General features: G+C 35.7%; 1 protein-coding gene and 1 long non-coding RNA gene across 3 annotated transcripts in view; one reads left to right on the top strand and one right to left on the bottom strand.

Annotated features, from left to right (window-relative positions):
- LOC106867843 (tuberin) overlaps nucleotides 1–17259 on the bottom strand; it is a 134089-nt gene extending 116830 nt beyond the window's left edge. For both annotated transcript variants that reach the window (XM_014912876.3, XM_014912877.3), the window contains exon 1: nucleotides 16996–17259. In XM_014912876.3, coding sequence (XP_014768362.1) covers nucleotides 16996–17133 — 138 coding nt within the window. In that variant the 5' untranslated portion in view covers nucleotides 17134–17259. The remainder of the gene's footprint in view (nucleotides 1–16995) is intronic.
- Nucleotides 17260–17686: 427 nt separating this feature from the next.
- On the top strand, nucleotides 17687–25551 carry LOC106867844 (uncharacterized). The gene is made up of 2 exons (XR_001409190.3): nucleotides 17687–17852; nucleotides 19612–25551. It is a non-coding gene; the product is annotated as an uncharacterized LOC106867844 (long non-coding RNA).
- The last annotated feature ends 277 nt before the right edge of the window (nucleotides 25552–25828 follow it).

Here is a 25828-nt window from a genome sequence, read left to right as displayed (position 1 = left end):
TGATCGTTTACATTTGCCTAACCTAGCAGAAATGGATCCATTTCTCATCATTTTTACAATTATTTATTTTCTATGCTGGTATGGAGAAGTTAAAACTTTATTAAGACAGTATACTATGGCTGGATGTTCTTCCTGTCACCAACCTTTACCTGCTTTTCATGCGAGAGGTTTCTCTTTTGCTTTCATTCTCCTAGTCTTCACACATTAAAACTAACAAGCTACAGAACAGATAGTTTACAGAAGTGAACATGACATTCAGACACACACGCACACCCAGATACAAATCTGCATGGCGTTGTAGTAAGAACCTTGCTTCCCAACCACATGGTTCTGGGTTCAGTCTCACAGCATGGCACCTTGGGCAAGTGTCTTCTACTATAGCCTTGGGCTGACTAAAGCCTTGTGAGCGGGTTTGGTAGATGGAAACTGAGAAAAGCCCATGTTGTGTGTGCGTGTGTGTGTCTTTGTGTCTGTGTTTGTCCCCTGCACCATCACTTGACAACTGATAGCGATGTGCTTACATCCCTGTAAGTTAGCAGTTCAGCAAAAAGACTGATAGAATAAGTACTAGGCTTACAAAGAGTAAGTCCCGGGGTCAATTTCTTTGACTAAAAACCCTCTAAGGTGGTGCTCCAGCATGGCCACAGTCAAATGATTGACACAAGTGAAAGAATAAAAGAATATACCCATCATCATCGTTTAATGTCTGTTTTCCATGCTGGTATGGGTCAGATGATTCAGCAAGAACTGACAAGCCAGAGGACTACACTGAGCTCCAATATGTATCTGCTTTGGCATGGTTTCTACAGCTGGATAGCCTTCTTAATACCAACCATTTAATAGAGTGTACTTGGTGCCTTTTTTGCAGCAGTAGCACTAGTGAGGTCACCAAGTACTCATAAGCCAAGACCCTTCAACTGAGTGGAGTATAGTATTGAAACACGTGAAAGTATGATAGAGCAACAGGAACAGGTGAGGGTGTACCCTCAAGGTACTAGGTGAATATAAGACAAAGAATAGGGATAGAGGAACAGAAAGGTTATATAAAAAAGGATTCTATACATTTTCCTTCAAAAAACATTGGTTGGTCTGAGGCTATAGAAGTCATTTACCCAAAATGCTATGCAGTGGGATGAACCCGTTTCCATATGGTTACAAAGTGAACTCCATTACAACACAGCTTCACCTAAGCCCATTCCTATTTTACAAATGAACATATAGCAGTAGAAAGGGCAACCAACGGTAAAGACCAAAACTATTGTTTCAACAAATAAACCATCCCACCCATATAAACATGGAAAATAAAAATAACTTTTGCTATTCATAGTATACACACTAACCCTTTGTTAAAATCTTTCCCCCTACACCTGCATCAAGCTAGTTTAAATTTACTGAACACTCTAGTTCCATGGAAACCTCAGCACATTCCTTGGTTTCATCCTTTATCGTCACACCACTAAATTAAACAGAAACACATATACTTGAGTGAAGGAGGCCTTTATGTGGTCAGTCGATCTGCTAGAAATAGCAGCCAAATCTCCATGTTACACTGTAAAGCGTAACAAGGGATTTCAATCAGAACTAATTTGGAGCTAGACAACAATAACAACGATCAAAGAGCACACATAGATAAGAACTTGAAGCAGTTGAATACCAATCTTCCCTAACTTCACAGAGATGGGGAAGCAGAAACAGCACCAATACAAATGTATTCAGTTGTGAAGGGCTGTATGTCTTATAATACAACATAACATTGATACTTATAGGATAGCAAGAAATAAAATCACTTGGTTTTTGCCTCATAGTTTGCACTACTAGCGCTCAAGTACATATATACATACACAACCATTTTATATAAATTAAACTACTAATTCACAATGACATTAAAGGAAATCTAGATAACCATCTTTACCAGCTAAGACATGCTTTTTTATATTTCTAAATGTATGCAAAAATTGCCCTCTGTCTACTGCAACTATACAATAGATGGGAGATGGAACACCATGGACTAGGAGGCCAGCTAAGCATAAGTCCACTAGGCACAATACTTGTTACTAATAATAAAAATGTTGAAAATAGGCCAAATCATCACAATTTGTTAGCACAACCTTACAAATATTTGTCTACAGTAGTTTGGTAGTTATGCTGGAAAGTCACATCATTTCATTATACTTCCTCAGCATAAATAACTCACACCTGATATGTCTTATGTTATTTGATAAGTGTCTTACATTTAAGTAACATTTTGTAATCATCTATATGAATAATTCTCCCAGAGAGATGAAAAGCATGATAAACTTTCATCTACCTGTCAGTTATTTGCACGTATCACCATCATTTAATGTCCATTTTCCATGCTAGCATGGGTTAGACAGTTTGATGAGAGCTGGTAAGTCGGAGAGGTGCACCAGACTCCAGTCTGTTTTAGCTTGGTTCCTATGGTTAGAAGTCCTTTCTCACATACGGCTAACAATAAAACCATAGCAGTGGTGCACCAACTTGATGGTCAATCTTGGTAACGCGAAACATCATAGCTCAAAAAGAAGAGTTTTACATCCTGGATAGCAATTCTCTTGACCAAAATATAAACAATTATACAGTTGATCTGAAGGAAGATACAACTGAAATACAATACTCCTATAATGTAGTTTATTTATGATAAATGTATAGTTTCATACTTTATTCCAGTGTACTGTCGCAATGTTATGTTTACATGCACAGAATTATACATTTTTCCATACAAAACTACTTTAAAATATCTTTCAATATGTGTTTGATAAAACACAGCAAATTTGTTTTTTTCCACAGAATATACTTATAAAATAGGGGAGCATCTTCTGTGAGAGTGTACCTTATACACCAGCAAACATAGTATATATTATGAAAAAAAACAACAAGTTAAGGAATGTGTAAAAATGTACATATGTTGTAACTTGGTCATAAACTAGATAGCCATTATTCTGATAAACCTTACAGTATGAAGTATTTTGTTAGATATATCTTGCCCTTTGAAGGTCATTTACTAAGCTTTCATAAGAGAAAAATGTATGCAGATATGTTGTGCATGTGTTTAGTTTTACATGAGCTACTTTATTTTCTACTAGTTAAGCTAAGGAGGGACAGTGTCCGTAACCTTTGAAACATCCTCCTCTCCCATATACAAGGACATAGAGATAACTGGGTGAGTGTAAAGTTAATAATGGTTAAATTGAATCATTAACTGGTTTAAGGCAGTTACAGAAGACTGTGAAAAAATACTTGATATAGGATGTAGAGAAAGAAGAGAGAGAGAGAAAATAAAAGTTATAGGAAGATTGGTAATAGACAGTTTGTAGGTGGTACAATGTTGGCAAGTTCAAGAGAAAAAAAAATGGAACTGAGTGAGAAGGCACACATCTAGAGAGTAGGTTAGTGGTTGTAGAGTATTGGTGAATAAAGCTTTGCTTATCAGGTGAAGGACTTTTATTTTGATGAAGTTTTTCTTTGGCTTAACTGTTTCTACACACTTTTCCAGTAAAAGAGACCTCTCTTCAGTCATGTTATTTATTATAACAAGAGTCCCGAGATAGTGTGATGCTTGTAAAGTATACCAGAACAAGTGCTCTTGCTGAATTTAGTGTTGAGTAGGGCACTGTTCTCAACCTCCTTCAATTCATTATAGATTTTAAGGCTGTAACACATGAGTTCAATACTGTTTACAATTGTAAACTTTTTCATGCTGGAAACTTGGTTCATTATAGCAGAATCTGTTGAACGGTTACAGAAAGTTGTGAATTCAAAACAATGTTCTACAGTCCAAAGGACTTTAGTTCAGGGTGATCAAGTATAAAATGTTAGTTATTAACAGAAATTTTTAATTTTGTAGTTTATTTTCATGCTAATATGGAATTTAGCTTCTGTCTTTTACTTGTTTCAGACATTGGACTGCAACCAGGATGATGCACAGCATTGAAGGGTTTAAGTCAAACAAATTGACCCCAGTAGTTTTTTTTTAAGCTTGCTACTATCAGTTTCTTTTGTTGAACCACTAAGTTACAGGGATGTAAACAAACCAACACAGTTGTCAAGTGATAAGGGGAGAGACAAACACACACACATCATCATTGTTTAACATATATATGTACTCACACACACACACACACTGACAGACTTCTTTCAGTTCCCATCTACCAAATCCAATCACAATGCTTTGGTCAAACAGGGTTAACAGTAGAAGACACTTGCAGTGGAAATGAACTTAGAACCTTGTGGTTGGAAAGTAAACGTCTTACCACACAGGTACACCTGTGCCTATCTGGGAATTTATTTTTTTTAAAATTAAGTTAAAGGGTATAGAATGGAAAATAGCTAATAATTTGGATATAAAACAATGTATGGTAACAAAAAAAATTATACATCAACTCAATTGTGACATCAAGAATAGACACGAGATCAAGAATAGCCATGCCAAGTGTAGCACCTAGAATTGCAACACTATATGTGACACCTAGAATATTATACGAAGTGTGGCACATAGAACTGCCATACCAAGCATGGCTCCTAGACTAGCAGTACCAAGTGTGGTACTAATTGTGCCCACACCAAGTGTAGTATCCAAACGTGCCATATCAAATGTTGTACACAGAATGGCTGTGACTAAAATATAATCTAGAACGAATAAAAATAGTATATCATCACCATCATTTTAATTTCCTTGGATAAGTGTCTTCTGCTATAACCCCAGGCCAACAAAAGCCTTGTGAGTGGATTTGGTGGGTGGAAACTGCTAGAAGCACATCATGTATATGTATGTGTGTTTGTGTGTATTACTGTCTCCTTGCTTTTTTGTATGTTTGCATGGATCACATGAAATTTATCAAGGAAGATTTTCAATGGCCAGATATCCTTTCTTTCACCAAGCCTCACCTGTTTCCAAGTAAGATAAAATTTCCCTTGGGTCTTCCAACTCAAAAAGCACAGTGGCTGGATATTATTTCATGGAATATTGAAAACAAATAACACTGGTTGTATGGCAGTAACATTAGTTTACAACCAGCACATGATCTTATGACAAAAAGACTCTCTCTTGCACACACACATACATATATATAGTTTCAGCATTGCTTTACTGTCTATTTTGTCATGCTTGCATGGAGTAAACAGACTTCATTGAGGAAGATTTCCTACAGCCAGATGCCTTTCCTGTCACCAACCCCCACCTGTTTCCAGACAAGGTAATATTTTCTTATGACTGGCATGTTTTCATAGAAGATTGGAAATGAATGACACTATTTGACAGTAACATCTGTAACAATCACACACATATATAACATCATCATCATCATTTAATGTCTGCTTTCCATGCTGGCAAGGATTGGATGATTTGACTTAAAACTGTTAAGCTGGGCAGCTGCACCAGGTTCCAAGCTGATTTGGCATGGTTTCTATGGCTGGATGCCTTTCCTAATGCAACCACTCCAAGAGTGTAGTGGTTGCTTTTTATGTGCTACTGGCATGGGTGCCAGTTATGTAACACCAGCATTGGCCACGACTACAACCTCACTTGGCTTGACAGGTCTTCTCAAGCATGGTGTATTGCCAAAGGTCTCGGTCACTTGTCACTGCTTCCATGAGGCCCAACATTCGAAGGGTGCTTATTATGTGTCACTGGCACAGGTGCTAGTTATGCGACATAGGCATTGGCCACAACTACAATTTCACTTGGCTTGATGGGTCTTCTCAAGCAAGGTATATAGGCTTCTTTCAGTTTCTCTCTGCTAAATCCACTCTCAAATCTTTGGTTAGCTTCAGGTTATACTAGAAGACACTTGCCCAAGGTACCATGTAAGGAGACTGAACCTGAAACCATGTAATTAGAAAGCAAACTTTTTAACCGCACAGCCATGCTGGATGGGTAACAGTAATACAACAGGTGAAGGCGGTATATTGTTTGCTTCCTAACCACAGAATCCCGGGTTCAATCTGACAGTGTGGTATTTTGGGCAAGTGTCTTCTGCTATAGCCCCAGGCCAAACAAAGCTTCAGGAGTGGATTTGATAAGATGGAAACTGAAAAAAGACTGCCGTATTTGTGTGTATGTGTCCTTATGTCCTTGCCTTGACATTGTGTGAGAACTGTAAATGAATGTCCATCATGCAAGTGGTGTCCTTCGTTCCCACTATTCCATAAAAACATATCTGGTTATGGGGAAATATTACCTTACTTGGAAACAAGTGAGGGTTGGTAACAGGAAGGGCATCCAGCTGTAGAAAAATCCACCTCAATAAAATTCTGCCTGACCTATGCAAGCGTGGAAAAATGGACATAAAACAATAATGATAATGATAACTGAGTCAGTGATGATGTATGATAGAATAATTAACCCTTTAGCAAATAAACTGGCTGTATCTGGCCCAACTGTGGAGGCGCAATGGCCCAGTGGTTAGGGCAGTGGACTCACGGTCATAGGATCGCGGTTTCGATTCCCAGACCAGGCGTTGTGAGTGTTTATTGAGCGAAAACACCTAAAGCTGCACGAGGCTCTGGCAGGGGATGGTGGCGAACCCTGCTGTACTCTTCCACCACAACTTTCTCTCATTCTTACTTCCTGTTTCTGTTGTGCCTGTAATTCAAAGGGTCAGCCTTGTCACACTGTGTCACGCTGAATATCCCCGAGAACTACGTTAAGGGTACACGTGTCTGTGGAGTGCTCAGCCACTTGCAAGTTAATTTCACGAATAGGCTGTTCCATTGATCGGATCAACTGGAACCCTCGATGTCGTTAGTGATGGAGTGCCAATAATCTGACCCAATTATTCTACTTGTTTTATGTTCAAACCAGCCAGATCCAGCCTCTAAAAGCTATCCTACAATGCTTAATAATATCCTATCCTAACACCAGCTTAACAATAAAGTTATTTCACTAAATTCTTTTTTATTTTCAAAATTATTGAAGCAAAGGACACGTATTTCAAAGAAACATGCTAATGAAAAGGTTAAGTATTTCCTGGTGAAAAATATACTATTCAACATAGATTAGTGTTTTGTGACTACAGAGGAAAAGCTAGACAGGTCCAAAGACACAAGATAATCTGGAGAATAAAGATATAAAAGGTGACATAGCCTTCTAATAATTCTAGTTGATACATATGACAGAAAAGAGGAGACAAAAGATAATTAGGTGCCTTTGCAAGATTATCTACTGCAATCTACAGACCAGATTTGTGATTAGTGCAAGTTTCCAGTCAAATGGAAGGTGATACGATGGTAGACTATTATTGTTCTGTGCTGTCTCAAATCCTAGGACTTATAATGCCAATAACCTGGTTTCCATGATATATATGTGACCAAGATCACAACATTCCCCCACAAACAGGATGCCAATCCATTGCAGGGTTACTCATTTACAGTTGACTAGATTGGAACAACATGAAATGAAGTGTTTTGCTCAAGAACTCAATGCACCACCCAGTCTAGGAATTGAAATCATGATTTTGTGACTATGAGTACAATGCCCTAACCATTAAGCTTTGCACTTTCACATATTGTTCACAGAACCATAAAAGCTAAGAGATAGGCTAAAAAGATTGGAAAATAGGAGGAAGTAAATATTAATATAAAGTAGTAAGAAGAGAAGTGAGAAGTCAGGGATATTAAGCAAGGAAAGTAACTGAAAGCAAAATTTTGCATGTGTTCTTTGATAGTGAGGATCAAAGGCATGAGATATTCCAGAAACCACAGAAAATCATGAAATTGTTTTGCACTGATACTGAAAAGAAAAAGGCAAGAAAATGCTATTATGAGAGGTTGTTGAATGATGAAAGTAGTAATTCTGAATAAAAATTGACTTTGACTGTGACAACCGAATCCAACTTGTGTCAGCACAGAAAAGCTGATGTTAATCGTCGGGTATGTGGGTATTTTGGAAATACTTCACTAAGTGACAACCGTGCCCTGCATAGTTATGGACTGCCCTTTGGCAAGACATAACACCCATTCAGTCACCCTGCCAGGGATACAGCAAAGTCATGGGACTGTGGCATGGTGGATTGTGAAGAGATAGCAGAAGAGCTCAAGTGAGCCAACAGCGCTTCTTACATTGATGCTGAGCAGAGGAATCCTAGAAGATCTATGGTCAGGATCACTAAACACTATGAAGAGAGTAACTGCAACGCATCCATAGGAGTGGTGTCCATGATTGTGTGATCAGCTAATGAAAGATTCAATATTACTCAAGTTTCCAATTCAAATTCATGATAATGGAACTGGATGGCAACAGAGAGTCATAGGAATCCACGAAAGCATTGAAAAATAAAAATGGTATATTGATCATGTCATGTATAATACACAATGTTACATGAAGTGAAGATAGGTAAGGAAAGTAGATATAGTGTAAAAGTCCAGGTCAGAAACAAAAGAAATGAACTACAGAAAACTAAGAGAATGTATAGATAATGACACTCAAAATTATTCAAAAATAGTGAATCAAAAATATGAAACATGATACGGATATTAATGTAAAAAAAATCATTGGAATGATTAGATAGAAAAACATTGAATGTGATTTGTTCTGCAATACAACCCTGAAAGGCATCAGGACAATTATCAGAATCGTGAATATCAACAGAATACTGAGTATCTAAACATGGCATAAAGGAAAGAATTTCGTTTAAAGTAACTTCTGGCTTTCACACAAAATTCTAAAACATTTTCCATTCATCACCTTTTGCCTTGTCTTTTTCCTTTTCCACAGTAGCTGCATAATTCTGTAGAAATAAGTCTGGCAGTGTGGTTAAAAAGTTCACTTTACAAGTATATGGTTTCAATTTCAGTCCTATTGTCCTGCACCTTTAGCAAGTGTCTTCTATCATGGGCCTTGAGCCAACCAAAGCTTTGCAAGTTACAATTTGATAAACAGAAACTTTGCTGAAGCTCAGCAGAGGAACTGTTCCTGCTTTTTGAGAAGCAGACTTAATCCATCAGCTGATCAAACAGCACCAGCTGACCCAAAGGTGACTATAATGGAGTCCACTCAGTTGTAAGCACTTAAATCAGGTTTCCAGTCAGAAGTCAGCACCTTTCTGTCAGTCTCAAAGGTGTTGAAAAAGGTAATGGGTGGTACCCTGTCTACTTTGATTAACCAGAAGAAAAAAAAAAGAAAAAAAAAAGAAATCTGGCATCAGTTACTATTTCTAAGAATGAATATACACTAGAAATTTTCTAGAAAACAAGTTTCTATTCCATGAACTGTTTAACACCATCCCACAGCAACTTTTCACTAAACATACTTCACTCAGGATAAGAATTTAACTTTAGACATATAGCTAGTTGTTCAATGTAACATAAAAATAAAAGATTAGATCAGTAGTCTTCAGACAGCACCTCAAGGAATAACTAGATACACTGTCGATTTTACTTTTTTTTTTCATGTATTAGCACCTATCACCTCCTCCTCCATGACCCACTCCTAGTTTCCTTACATTCCTCTAAACTGAGACTCACCATTGCCCATGCTTTCGGCAATGTTCACCATTCACTGCTTTTGTTCCAATCTTCATTTCTATTGTGTCATTCACCTCTCACATTCTGGCAAACCTAGTTACCCACCAGCCATCCTAGATTCCCTGTCCCTATCCTATCCACCTTCTTGTGTCCTGAGGGTATGCCTTGATGCCTTATCTCCACCATCCTTTCTCCCTTTCCTACTGGAGTAGCCATATATCTTCTCTACAGCCATATATCTTCTCTATCATCCTTTATCCTCTCTACACCTGGCACAACACCAACTCCCTCAATACTGCACTGTCACTCTACCAACTAGTCTTGTCTTGCGAGTTGCTTGGTGACCATCACCAGCACTAGTACTGGTATCATGAAAAACGCGCCCAGTAAAGTGTAAAATGGTTGGTGTTAGGAAAGGCAGCCAGTCATAGAAACCTTGCTAAAGTAGACACTTGAAGACTAATGCAGATCTCAGGCTAATTAGATCCTGTCAAACCATCCAGCCCATTACAGCATGGAACACAAACATTAAACAATGATGACAATAAATTAAGGCTTTTTAAGCAGACTATTCTGGTTTTAGAAAGATCATCCTTCTGTAGAAACAAAACCAAAATTGAAATATATGAACAAGATGTGGTCTTCTGATCTGTCTGAAAGATACAGTAATTCCAAATAAGAATGCATTTGGACCATAATGAACTGTTTAACACATGCCAAAATAGGCAGCAGTTGTATGATGATGATGACAACAAGGACACTAATGACTGAGTACCTTCAAAAACATTTTATACATAATTTTGCTATACACACGTATGATTAATAAAACAAGACAAGCAAAAATTTTCCCCATTCATTTTTTTTTAAACTTCCTACATGAAATGTGCCATTAATTTTTTGGTTTCTTTACAAAGTGATCTGATAATCTTTTACTTAATCTCTAGTGTACTGTAAAGCCAAAAATAATGAGACCCACTGAATTAGATAATGTGAGGTTCTGGTGTAAGCTTTACTCTTTAATAAATCCTTTATCTAATTAATAAATTGCTGATATTACGGAACTGCAATGGTCAGTTGGTACCGGAGTATACTAACCAATCAAATGAGGCATTCAATATGCATTTCTGTGTTAGGCCATTTCACTTTTAGGATGGGTTTGTAATACTCAATTAAAAAATAAAAACAGTAGAGAGAGTTGGTTTATTTATGGAATTTCAGTTGCAATATCAAACAGGCTTGGGTGATAGAATTAATGTGGTCGTTGGTTTATCACCACCATCTATTCCTTAAGTACCTTTAGTGGAGTCTACTCTGTTATAAGCAATTTAGCAAGGGTACCAGATTAATGATACCTTCCTCATGCCTTCTCTCATACCTTTACTTAGTAAAGGGTAATGGGTACAACCTTACCCTCCCAACTAAGCAATAAAAAAAGTAGATAGTGACTACATAAATACTCTACGCTGACTCACCAATGTTGCTTTTAAGCCCTAAAGGTATCCCAGCCATGGCTAGCCATTCTTTTTATGGATACAGTAATACCTCACTTTACGAGACCCCAGGTTTATGAGGTTTATTTTTCAAGTACAAGATCCAAATTTCGAACACAGTGCAAAAGTTTCTACTACCATAACAAATGCCTTTGCATGTTACCAGAAAATTTATAGAGAGCAGAGAAAAGTTTCTTCTAAGAAAATAACTCTAGACTTGCATTTTAAAAAGAAATCAACAAGTCCACCTATGAGAGCTTGTGATTCAGCGATCATGTCTAATAGTGATGGTGTGTGCAAATGAAAGCGATTCAGAAAACGATTATAATATTTTTTTGTTATAAATGGTTTTGACATTCTTTTTACTTTACTCTTTACATTCTACTATTGTTTTATTGCCATTTGTTTACAAGTATTACAAATCTTATAGGTAAAATATTTTTCTGGAAACGAATTATGATTGATAACATACTATGGGAAATTATTGCTCTGCTTTATGAGTTTTCACTTTATGAGCAGTCTCCGGGAACAAATTAACTTGTATTTTGAGGTATTACTGTAAATAGGGCTACATTGTCTACTGAGTTTTGTCTTTACTTCAGGATTTCAGAGAGCTTTGACTATTATTTCTAACAGTTTGGGCAACCATGTAGAGGCTTACTCAAAATTGTCATTGTCAGTAAACTTTAGAGGCAGTGAATAGTAACAGAAGTGATAGAAGCTTCAGACAAAATATCTATCAGTGCTTAGTTTTATCCAATATATGTGCGTGCGTGTGTGTGTGTGTATAGATATAGGAGTTCACTTATTCTTCAAACCATCTTGTGGTTAAAATAAGTGCCAGGCATATACTAGGCTCAATTCAATCAACAATAGCCTCATGTTAGTATGAGAATCATTATTGGTTAACCTTGGGAAAAGCAATGACAAAAGCTTAGTAGTGATCTTACAAAACAGCAAAAAAAAGAAATTGATATTTGTTTTATTATTTATCCAATAATATTAAGGTGGCAAGCAGGCAGAATTGATAGCACATTAGACAAAATACTAGGCAGTATTTCTTCATTATGTTCTGAGCTCAGATCCCATTGAGGTCAACTTTATCTTTCATCCTTTTGAGATCAATAAAATAAAGTACCAGTCAAGTACTGAAGTCAATGTGATTGACCTGCCCCTCCTCTCAAAATTGCATGCCTTGTATCAAAATCAGAAAGAATTATTTATCCTTTAATACTGATTTTTTTTATATGAGCACAAGATCAAACATTTTTTGGTAGGGGCAAAATTAGATAATTAAATTCACTCCTGTACTTGATTGCTATTTTATCAATCCTGAGAAAATAAAAAGTAAAGTTAAATTCAGTAGGGGAATATTAATAAAATTATTTTACTGGCCCTCAGTGAACCTTGGTTAAATTCAAATTCAATATTGTAAGTAAGCTACAGTTAACTGGCTATTCAGTCTAAACTGACATTCAGCCAGTAGACCTTTGTCTAACCCCTAAATAAATCTGATGTTTTGATGAACCACTTATTTAATTAATATCTATCAGCACTTTATTTGTTCAGCATGTTATTATAGAGATGAGATTTTGAAATATAAAGGATTTGTTTGAAATTTGTCTTATTTCATTAGCATAAAGACAGTAAAATAGAAATACAATATAAGATACGAAGCAAAATAGCTTACTGTGTTTAGACATACCCCTCAATATTCTGGCTTTAAATCACACTATTGTCAATAACTTAAGTACCAGTAATATATACAAGGGGTAGGGTGGCAAACTGGCAGATTCGTTAGTAAGCCAGACAAAAAGCTTAGATATTTTCCGTCCATCTTTTACATTCAGAGTTCAAATTCTGCTATGGTCAGTTCAGCCTTTCATCCTTTTGGGTTCAATAAAATAAGTACCAGTTGAGCATTGAGATTGATGTAATTGACTTACCCCCCTCCCTCGAACCTTATGCCAAAATTTGAAACCAATATATATATACAAAAGGTCTATTCAATTGAATATTCCCTAACCTGTAAAAATTTGCCATGTACCTAATGAAAAGAAATCAACAATCAGTTAATCTGACTGATTTAAATATACAAAACCAAGTTAAATAATGGGAAATAGTTTTTCTGAATTATAATAATGTCATTTCTAAAAAGTACCCTTCCATACCCTATGTACTACTACTAGTCTTTCATTCATAGTTCTCTGTATGCAAGGGTTTAGACATATAGGGGGCAAGTTGGCAGTTGTTAAAATATTGGATAAAATACCTTGCCAAATTCATCCTAGTACTCTGCACTCAGTGTTCAAAGCCTGCAAAGGTCAACTTTGCCTTACATTTTTGTGGTGTCAATAAACAAAATACCAATCCAGTACTGGTCAGTTCTGGAAGAAATCAGCTGTATTCACACTAGGGAGTGATAGGATTCATCATGCATTTAAAACACCCAAGACATACCGTGTCTCCACCAGGAATTAAGGAACACAGCCAGAAGAGTTAGACTAAAACAAAATCAAGCCAGCATGGTCATATCTTTCTTCAACATAGTTCTCTATATTTTATTACATCAACATCAACACTGATGTACTTTAGGTCACTAGTGTTGTTGTTTGCTTAGTGAACCTTTATCTTCTTTCACCATTTTTCTCTATTCTCTGTCAGTCCAACATAAACATACTTCAGGTCACTATTGCTGGTGTTATCTGTCCAGTGTATCTTCGGACACAGTTTCCTTTTCTATTGTTCCATCTTCATTCATCCATCCATTCATCTTTTCCACCCACTATTCCTGGGAGGGTCATGACACCTCCTCCTCCATAAGGTCCTGTAAGAAGCAACCATCATTAGACCTTCCAGCTGAGATTCCCAAGTATGACCAACTGAGTCTATGACTATCATCTAACTATCTCATTCTTAGTCTACCTCTAGGTCTACTGCCAGTTGGCTCAGCTTGAAGAATTTGTCATGTGATTTTTTTCCTGCGTCATTTTAATCACATGTCCATACTACCAGACCTGTGACCTTTCAATGTAGAGAATTAGTGGCTTGACCTAGAGAGATTCCCTGATCTCTGAGCTATGCACCCTGTTGAGTACTGTTAATCTAAATACCTTTTAGAGGAATCCCATTTCAGCTACTTGTATTCACAACCATACACTTTCAATCATTACCCAACATTCATGACCATAGGTAAAGACAAGCACAAAAACCAAATTGCAGATAGTGAGCTTGGCTTTTTTTCACCAACTTCTCTTTTGAGGATTGAATGTTGGAGCATTTCTGTACCAGCACCTGCAATTCTAGCATCCAATTCAGCCTCCTATTTCCCATTACTCATGAATACAGTCCCTGACACACTTAAACATCTCCACTTGTCTCAGTGATGTTCCACTAAAATGCAGAGTGCAATGAGAAGACTTTCTTGAGAAGACCAGAGATTCTCATCTCTGCCTTACAGCATTCAGCAGCAAATCCAATCAGGGCATGCTGAGGTCACCTTTTGATGTGCCAAATAGCACCATTTAGTCAGCAAATATCAGCGGACTGATCCTACACCCACTGATCTCAATTGCCAAGCAATCAATTCTTCATCAGCATACTTCAGGACACCACTGCTGTTGTCCATCCAATGTCTCCTTGGGTCAACACACACTTCAGAAATAACCATCTCTTCTGGTAACTTATCTTATCCTCATGTATTGCAGCTGACTACACCACAGCTACTTCTGACATCAAACTGGCCACAATGTTCTCTTAATTGAAGCAAGAAATTTTCTAGCTGAGGATTTTACAGAGATCTATTTTATCTTAGAAATGTTATTTCATGTGATGCTGAGTAAAACACTTTCACAAGCTGGACTTTACCATACAATTCAAACTTAAACATTATTACTGTATATTTAGACAGGGTGAATATACTGCAGTTTGTCAGAATAGAAAGTACCAATGGTTGTAAGTTACTAAAAAATAATATAAAACTCAGGTTATCAAACTTTCTGCTTGAAATTATTTTAACTTGTAACTTTTAGTAAAGATTAAAATACCCTTAGTTCTTTACCAAAGTTGAATAAATTTGTAATTTTTAGTACCTTTTTTTAAAACATTAAATCATATTCAATTTTTAACTAAAGTTAATAACTGTACGGTAAAGAAACAAAAAAAATGACAAAAGAAGTTTAAATAATTTAGACTGTAATCATCTGTCATCAGTTATTAAGTACTTGGTTTTATAAAATAGTAACTATAACACCATAGAAATCGAAATATAATTACGACTTGAATATAGAGGTTTACAATAACTTTCTCCAGTGATGCATAATTTTCTGATATCTCTTATAAGTCAGCAGTAAATATTAATCCATATATGAAGTGAAAACAATGTTGATATATAGATTTACCAACAATTTGATTGAGTTTGATCAGCTGATATGGCTAGAGGTTAGGTTTAACTCGTTTGAAGTGAAATGTTATAATGCTGGAGTTTAGAACTGATCTAACCGGCTTAGATAGTTTATTCTAGGATTTGTTGTTAACTGAAATAGTATAAGAAATAATTTATAAATCAAAACATTCATTTATGTGATTGTAGATATATGAAAAGGGATGAAGGAAGCTTGAGAATTTCATTTTTGCTTCGTTATTATGCAATTCTCTACAAGTATGGAAGTATATCGAAGAATTTCTATGCAAGAACAAATGTCAAGTGATAACCATCATAACTAGAACGGCTTACAATTAAAATAAAATCACAGAAAAAAAAAATGATAAATACATCTAAAGTATCTTGTGTCTCGTTTCTATTGTGAGTGGGTGTGTACGAATGTGTAGAAAATGGTTAGAATAAGAACCTATGATGATTGAGAGAAAGATAAATAAATAAATAAATAAAATCAGAGGAACTACATATGACAGAAATCAAAGGTAAGAATAGAAGATCGCCTACTAAGGCAGACTGTTGATGGGGCCAAACATTCTGCCTCACATAGCTACACACGAAAATAACTGATACGTCACTTTGTAACCACTGCAGCCACCTGTCAGAATGAAAGAGCGGCAAATAAATATTATTAACTTTGTAAATGGTCAAAGACAATCAGGAAACAATTAAGCAGGAATGGTATTCTTTGTGCAGCTGTTGGGCATCTATCTGAAGAACTGAAAACAGTTTATGTTGTTATACATGCACGTATATGTATATATGTGTATGTACGTGATCATACATACACATATATATGTGTGTATGTATGTATGAGAGAGAGAGAAAGAGGGAGGAAGAAAAAGAGAGTGGAATGATGAAGAGAGTCTGCTGAGAGTTCCTTGCCAATTAGATATATCGTACATAAAAGCTGCCGAAGCAAACAAAGAAAGAAGTACACATCTTAGGAAAATGTTGGTGAGGTAACGAAGAATTGCTGATGCTAACGAGAAGTACGGGAATACCTAATAAACTAGAGCAGCTCAAAGATTCGAGAAATCGAGTACTAGACATTGAGAATGAAAGAGAACAAGTACGTGTCGGGGAGGATGAGAGCTTACGGTTAGACAGACGATGCAGATTACCAATATATATATATATATATATATATATATATATATATATATATACATACACACACACAATAACATCTACATATAAGCACACATATACATACTGCTTAACAAATGAACAAGTCGGTTATAGAAAATAAACTGCTCGAAATATTAAGGTTTAAAGTCTAAATCTAGATTAAGACAAAAAATTCGTGAGGAAGAGCAAGGTGAGTATGTGAGTGTGTGTGTGTGTGTGTGTGTGTGTGTGTGTGTATATATATATATATATATATATATACATATATATATATATATACATATATATATATATATTCATACATATATGTGTGTGTGTGTGTGTGTGTGTGTGTGTGAAACATACACACAGTATATATATATATATACATACATATAGCACATATACATACATGTATGTATGTATGCATGAACATGTAATAGTGATGTCGGTATGATGACGGTATAAAGATCTCACCTGCAGAATGTCAAAAGTAAAGACAAATTCTTTTTTCACTTCAGATTTCTGAGCGGCAGGGGGTGATCTGTTGCGAAAATTGAACAGATTCCTGAATTTGTCTTTGAATTTCTCCTCCGACTTGCCTGGTCGTGACATCTTCGCTCATTCTCTCTCTTTTCCTCCGCCTACTCCTCCTACTCCTCCTACTCCGGCAGCAGCAATCATATCAGCACGTGACACTAGCCACCACAGATCCCTTGCATCAGCGATAAATACAGCCAAACTGAGAAGCATGCCATTTCCAATTTTTATCCTTCAGTTTTATTCCTTTAATTATTTAATCAATTTGAATTTTTTTTTTCAGATAATTTCTTCATCACAAAAAAATTCTACTTAAATATAAATCCATAAAATTACATTACAATATATATATATATATATATATATATATATATATATATATATATATATATAATATTCCTCTACTTTTTACCTATCATATCGCTTTCTTTTTTGTTTTCACTTTTATTCATTACTTTTCTGTTTTCTTTCACTTTTCTCTTCTTTTTTTTTCATATTCAATCCATTTGATTTCATACTTTCGTTCTCACTCTCTATCGCTTTCTTTTACTCTCCCCCCTCTGTATATCTCTTTTAATCCCTCTTTTCCAATCCACATGATGCGACTCTCGTTCTACAACAACTACATAAGCGACACTTGTCCTTGACCTTATTACTATTTCTGCCAGTTTCCAGTTGTTCGCCTGTGTCGTTCATTTATTTAGTAGTTCTCTCTTTTAAAAAAAATACTTGCTGTTTTCTTGACGCCACTATTTCTTTTGTTCTGTGCCAGCTCTATGAATTGATGTAGAAAGGTTGTAAACATATTTATATGCTTAAATATTCGTCTTTCATGCGTTATTCATCTCGTTTTCAACTTTTTATGTGCCACTTTCCGCACACTCCGTCTAAATTTATCTACACATACACACACACACCTACACATATATCGATAAATACCACACACATATATACACATTCATAGTCACTCCATACACACATAATATATATATGTGTGTGTATATGTATGTATATATACACACATTCGTTCACTTAACATCCATACATTTTTGGCAAATATCTATTAATAAGCATTGAAATCCATATGCTTTTCAGCAACAGTTTTGTGACTGTATGTAAATATTTTGGATCACTTAAAAAGTAATCTGAAGGGAGAAAATCACTTAGATTTTAAAGTAATATATATATTATTGCTTGTACTTCTCCCCCTCCCCCTTAGCTCGTCAATTTCTGTACACTATATTGATGATAACTTCCGATCAACTCTCTCTCAGCGAAAACTTTCCTTTCGATGTGAAAGTGAGGCTGCACCAAACTCGGTCTTACAGTTGTTACGATGAGTAAGCTTTTTGCAATGTTAGAAATTGGTCAACTGATTCCTCTTTCTGTACGAGATGAGGATGAAATGCTATTTGGAATGAAAGTGAATTTTACTGGATTACTTCACAGTAGATTAAACGTTAATTGGAGTGATGTGTTTTATGTCGCGTAAACTATTGAAAAACGGTCACGGATTTGTATACCTGTAGTATATATATATATATATACCGATGTGTGCGTTAGTTGGTGGTTAGGCTTGATCAAGTAAACCGATGATCAAAAGCATCCTTGCTGTGACAATCTCGTCTTTTTTTTTTAGGCATGTCAAGGACTACATTATGTAACATGTTTTTCTTAAGACAACTGGAAATTATTTGGAAGACAGTTTGGCTGCTAGAGTGCCCACGTAAAAGCTTTTTAGCTGGATCGTCCCGTGACGGGGGTGTGTAATAAAAGCTTTCTTGATGTAGGTTTGCTTTTTCTACATACGCAAATGTTCAGTAGACATTTGATAGAATACGCAAAATTAAGAAATGCTTTGTTAAAATGTTTAGATACTGTCTTAAACGAATACACAAACTTTTGATATAGTATTATTGTAATATAAATGAATTGATATTTAGTTTGAAATGTTATTTGTCTTTAACTCTACCATGTGTAACAAGATTGTTTTCCTTTGACAAATGCCCTCCTTGCACGTGTTGTTTTCGTTGGCACTGTTTTTATAAAATACGGTTTCTGACAGATGACCAAAGTTTTATCGTCACAACAAAAAATCGTTCAATTACATCAAAATTTTATCTGACTGGGTTACACTTGTCTTACATCCCGTTGATGGTTACATATTGACAGTTTCTGAACACTCGTCCCTTCTACTTGAGCAACGGGGATGCGCAAGGCACCTTTCATTTGCCAGGCGATCACACTACCAATTTCATTTAATGGTCATTTGCCTACCTAGAAATAGCAGCCAAAAGTTTGTCACACTCTATCGCTTTAAACAAAGAAGTAAAAATGACATGTTGGTTAATGGTGTCTGAGATAACTATGTCTGAAAATTAGGCTTGTCTTGGCTTCTAATGTAATTTCATTTACTTCTAGGTTGCTTTGTAGAAATACAGGGTCTCCACAAAAACACTCCCTGGTTCCATGACGCTATGATATCTAAAGTAATTCACATATATTGATAAATATGGTGTCCACTAATTCCCTAATACTTGCTTTTATTTTCAGGTGACTTTCCATCTTTGACGTGAACGCAAGGATATCCAAGATGGCCGCCACCCCACAGCAACGCAGCTGGTTTGTTCTGGAATTTGAAAGTACAGAGTGTTGTGACCGTGCAACGTGCTTTCAAACTCAAATACCATGTGAATCCACCTACACCCAAGTCCATTCGGAAATGCCACGACGACTTTATTGAGAATGGATGCATCTGTGATCGGAGAAAGGGACATTCAGGCTGACCACTGGTCTCAGAGGAAGTTATCGATCAAGTTAGAGGAGTATTTTTGCACAGGCCCAAGACGTCAGTACACAGAGCTAACTAAAAGTTACAGGTCCCCATAAGCACAGATCTTACACGCCTACGGTTTCACCCTTAGAAACTGCACTTAGTCCAAAACCTACACTTGGAAGACAATGTGAATTGAATTTTGTACGAATTTCCAGGCATTAATGGAAAATGACGACAACCTGCTGTTGAAGATCATTTTCGGTGATGAGGCGACATTCCACTTAAGGTCAATAGGCATAATGTGAGGATACAGGGGAGTGAAAATTCATATGTGACCCTGGAAAGTGATTAAGACTCTCCCAAACTTAATGTGTTTTGTGCTGTCAAAGCAGACTGTGTATGGACCTTTCTTCATTGATGAACGAACTGTTACTGGTTAAAGTTACCTGGAGATGCTAAGCAATTGGATGTTTCCATGCTGAGGGTGGTGACCACTTTTTTCAGCAAGATGGTGCACTGCCATCTCCCTGTCAGGAGATTTCTCAATGAGCACATGCCAAACAGATGGATTGGCCATGCTGGAAGTGATGACAAGATGTTCTGCAAGTGGCCCGTGAGGTCACCAGACCTAACTGTTTGTGACTTCTTTCTTTGAGGATACATAAAGACCAAAGTTTACATACCCACACTTCCTGCAACCTTGGATGAGCTAATAAATTGTATCACTGAAGCACTTTGCATGATCACTCTGGGTATGCTGCAGAGAGTCTTGACTGAGCTAGATTATCGCATCAAGTAACCAGAGAGGTGCAACTGTAGCTACTAGTTGTGAAAGAATATTACAATAAAGTTACATATTATATTTGTTTGAAATCTGGGAGCGTGGACACCCTGTATATAAATCGACCTTGGTACTTTGTTTTGTCCATGAAAGATAACAAAATTAATTTGGGGGCATAAAGGGCTGTAATTATATATGTTCAACACATTGTCTGACTGTTCTGTCAAGCCACTGTTTGTCATTCTTAGAATGGTTTTATATTCAACAACTCTTAATTCTCTAGTCATTATATGGATGCAATGATGTGTCTTTCCATAGCCTAAATCTTTTGAAGCACGTAATCAAAATAGAGTAACTCGACTTATTTTAATATCTAAAGCAAAATTCATTCTATTCAATATTCTTCCTTTGGATACTTTGTTACGTCCCTTTCACACTCTGAATTCAAATCCTGTTTTCTGGTGGGAGGTGTGGTGACCAAGTATATATTTGTCAAATACTACATATAATCCTTCCAAGTTCAATTTTATCTTTCATCATCCTTCAGGGTCAATACAAAATAAGGCACCAGTCAAGTGCTGAGGTCGATTTAATATTTTCTATAACATATGCTCAATATGAGTCGAATTATAGAAGACAAAGACTATTCTTCCAACAAAATGTATAGCACTGTAGAGTCTTTAAAATCCTCTTATTTTATTATTAGAGTGATTGGTTACAGAATCAGTAGATGTTTATATATATCAGAGATTATAATGCTTGCTTGCGTTCTCGTTCAAATCTTATTGAGTTCAAAATACCATGGGAGAAGTGCAGCCAAAGTTAGAAGTGTCACCTTTTCTTTTGAATTTATAATTTTAGGGGAAAAAGAAATGCCCTTCCCGAGAGTGTTTCTGTGATAAGTAAGGTTAAATAACTTCAACCAAGAATACTATCAGATTTTTCAATTCACTTTATTTTAACTTGACTACAAATATTACAATGTAAAACAGTCAAAGCAGTGAATAAAACATGATTGCAGGTCCAAGACGGGCTAAAATTAGTGTCAAAACATCAAAGATTCCTTGCAATTCTCATAATTGGAAACAACAGCAAAAACTAATTAAAAAAACATGAGCAAAATTTCTATCTACATACAGTGATACGTACAAGACAAGAGCTAGAATCCTGTTTCTAAATACCATTTATATGATCAGCACAGGTATTACATGATTCAGTGAGCCACTTGGATTTGATAGTTTCACATTTGTTGTCAGAGATACTTTGGATTTTTTGTGTTATATATTTTTTTACGAAGTTATGAGGTGGCCACTTCTAAAATTTGTTTTTGTGAATGAATATCGTAAATTTTGTGCTGTAATATCATTTGCTGACATCAGATTTTTAGAAAATCTTAAATTTATTGCTGATTATGTGAATTTTAATGTTCTTTCCTAGCCTTTGCAGACACTCTGTGAAAGAAACTAGACTTTTGCTTTTCTCACCAATAATTTAAAGGTTTTGAAATCATCTGTGGGTTGACATCTTGCAATGATCAGTTAAGTGCTGAAAATAAGATGACAGTCTGTTCTTTTCTTGTGTGAAATGAAAGAGAACCATTTTTGAAAAGAATAACTACCTGTAACACAAAAAAATATAGGTCCTTTATGACATCAGGAAAAGATCTCAACAACGAAATGCTGAAGGGTTGCCTGAACATGCTTCAAAATTTGCTTTACACACACAAACGCAAGGGTTACTATTTGGTGGTACTGTCAAGGAATCATTCATTATTCATTTCTCAACCAGGAGAAACAGTAACATTCTAATCTTGCTGCCAGCAAATGAGGAAATGAATTCCAAATTAGCCGGGGAAGAGGTAATGTTGATAAATAAACAAGGGCCTATACTCTTGTGTGACCATGTCAGACCCCTCCTCACATCACACTAAAGCAAAATTGCAGTAGCTTGTCAAATATTGGATCATCATTTATTTTGTCACCTTGAGCTTTTCATCTGACATTACAAGTTTGCAAAGAAGAAATAATGATGGCATTTGAACAATTTTCTTGAAGAAGGAATATATAGTCTTGCAAGGCAATAGAAAAATGTGGGCACTAATGGAGCCTATTTTGATTCATAAATAGTTTTTATTTATTCATTTCTAAGTAGCTATTTCATGTGGGACAACCTAATAGATCAGTTATTGAACCAAAACCATGCTAGGATATTGCCTTCAAAGGTTTTTGTCGCACATCAGTTCTAGTGCTCAGTCATGTGGCACTCATTTTATAGAAACGTTTAGCTGACCAGAACCATATTTGTTAAAGAGTTATGTTTCTTTTATGATCTTAAATCCAGGTATTTCCATTGGTGTTTATAAACACATAAACTTGGGCATGGCTGTGTGGCTAAGAAGTTATCTTCACAACCACATGATTTTGGACCCAGTCCCTCTGGACAGCAGCACAGGCCAGTGTCTTCTAGTATAGATTTCGACCGACCAAAGCCTTGTGAGTAGATTTCGTTGACAGGAATTGAAAAAAGCATGTCTGTATGTTCAGATCTCCTTGTTTTGACATTCTGTGCTTCTCTTAAATGAGCATCACTGTCATAGTGTTGTTTGCAGCCTTCCATGAATATATGTCTGGCCATTGTGCTGTTTGTGTTCAGGAAAATTTGCCTCAACAAATTTTGTCTGACCTGCACAAGCATCAAAATGGCCATTTCATTTTCATTGTAGATCATGGTGTCCAAAGATAATGAGTATATATATTCCTTTCTTAAATGTAGGAAATTTATTAAGAAGGAATAAGTAAATACATCAAAGTTAAAACTTTGGTCTAAAGTCTAAAATTGTAACTTTGATATTTAACTAAAATTAATTTTGGAATTTGTTAATTCTTGTTTTATTTGTAGATAACCAATTGATAGAAATCTGAAGAGGTATCATATTTGACATTGCATGCTTTACAAATAAAACATGCAATGAAAATATACACTGTATATCTTGATGTTATGAAAATACTAGAGGGTGTTAAACAAATTCAAGAAAGATGATTTTTAATTTCTCTGATAAATAATTAGGAAGACCAATTACCCTATTCTTAATAATGCAGTGAAAGTAGCAAATGAAGAAGATCTATACCCATTAAAGTGTTGGAGACATGCTGAAAATTTAATGAATCTTAGTCCACTGTTAAAGATCATCATTAAAAGTAAAATTGGAAAATAGTTTAGAAAAAGGACTTGGATACTTTATGAATTGTCCCTCAAGAATAAAGCTTTGTGTGAACACAATATACCATAGTTTATTAAACAGGAACGTAAAAACACTTTGCTTTAAATAAATTGTAACAGGTTAATTTGGAGCAGATCTTAATCAAAAGTAAGTAAGTGGGAGTTAACTACTGGTTACAGTAATAAAACAAATAATCATAAAATATTTGTTCAGATTTCTCCTGTATTATCACCTAATTCAAAGAAAGAAGCAACTTTTTTTCTTGATTCATGAGATGAACTAAGTTTCATCCCTTAGACATACAGCATAGGCTTACACTCAAGGTAATGCAGAAGTGAACTTAGAAGGTAGGAAGAGCAATAGATTACCATGGACATACAATTTACATTGTATTTTTCTTTTACTTGTTTCAGTTATTTGATTATGACCATGCTGAAGCACCGCTTTTAGTTGAACAGATCAACTGCAGGACTTATTCTTTGTAAGCCTAGTACATATTCCATTGGCCCCTTTTGCCGGACTGCTAAGTTACAGGTACATAAACACACCAACATCAGTTGTCAAGTGATGGTGGAGGGGACAAACACATATATATATACGACAGGCTTCTTTCAGTTTCTGTCTACCAAATCCACTGACAAGGCTATAGTAGAAGACACTTGCCCAAAGTACCATGTGGCTAGTAAGCAAGCTACTTACCATACAGCCACTCCTGCACCTATATACGTCCATATTGGTTTGAAACAAAGTTTAGTCTGGCGGAAGTGAAGAGATCAAATGCAGGTAAGGTAACAGGTTAATGAAAATAACTTTTTCATCCCATTCAAATGGAGCTATGATCAAAAGTATATCGATTGTGACCATTACCACTAGCAAGTTGAGTAACTGAAATTATGATCATATCTATACCAACTACATCATAATCAAATAAAAAACACAAGCTGATCTTTTCTGAGTTGTTTGTGATAGCTGTACTATCTTGATTGCAGTGTTATCTGTCAATGCCTTCTGTTAGTGTAAATGACGATCTCTTGTTAAAAAATCAAATTGATTGGTCTGGTGTGTTAGTGAAGGGACTTGTCATGAATTAAATAATATTTCGTCATATATCTGTCACATTAAAGAAGCATTTTATCCTTGAAAATCTTGGTATGACATGGAATTCCATACGATAAAGTATATTTCCCTTTAACTTTCATATAACATGAAATCAATAGAAAATATGCAATTCCAAATTGCAAAAAAGATTTTTCTGGAACATTTCCATAATACATGTGATACCTATAATTAAAACAACTGGTTGTATCAATGTCTTGTCACACTATAACCTTATATAAAGTTTAACATTTCAGTGTTTAAACTGGCCATATCAGACCCAAATATTCTACCTGTTTTATGTTCAAACTGGCCAGATCTAGACTCTCACACCTACCTTACAACATCATTCTAAAAATAATTAATCGCATCATTCAAAACTCAAAGCTACAAGGTGATGCGTGATTAATTCAAAACAATGTAAAGAAATAAACATTACATTTGACAGAGTAATCTGAATGCTAAAGAGTTACTTTGCAAAGTAACAAAACATTCATCAGTTGTTATACATGCTATTGACCATGACATTTAACCCTTTTAATACCAACCTACCTGAGTCACCCTTTTCTATGATCCTGACTTCCTGTTACAAAGTGATCTAATAAAAACTTGCCATTAAAATTTCATGTCAATTTATGTTCCAAACACCATTTTAATAAAAACAAAGTTATTTTATTAAATTCTTCAAAAGCTGTGTATTTCAACAGAAATTTGGTAACAAAAGGGTTAAGGAATCTACAGTTAGAGTGAACAGGCCAATAGCCAATCTAATGGCTCTTTTCTCTAAAATATGTGAATGTTGCACATGCATGGCCATATGGTAAGAAGCTGGCTTCCCAGGCACATAGGTTCGGGTTCAATCCTACTGCATGTTTTCTAAAGTCTTGCACTGACCAAA

This window comes from Octopus bimaculoides, chromosome 10 (assembly GCF_046866305.1).
Source record: "Octopus bimaculoides isolate indiv1 chromosome 10, ASM4686630v1, whole genome shotgun sequence".
NCBI classification, from domain to species: Eukaryota; Metazoa; Mollusca; class Cephalopoda; order Octopoda; family Octopodidae; genus Octopus; species Octopus bimaculoides.
The sequence above is the reverse complement of the archived record's forward strand: the minus strand, read 5'-3'. Positions and strand labels throughout refer to the sequence as shown.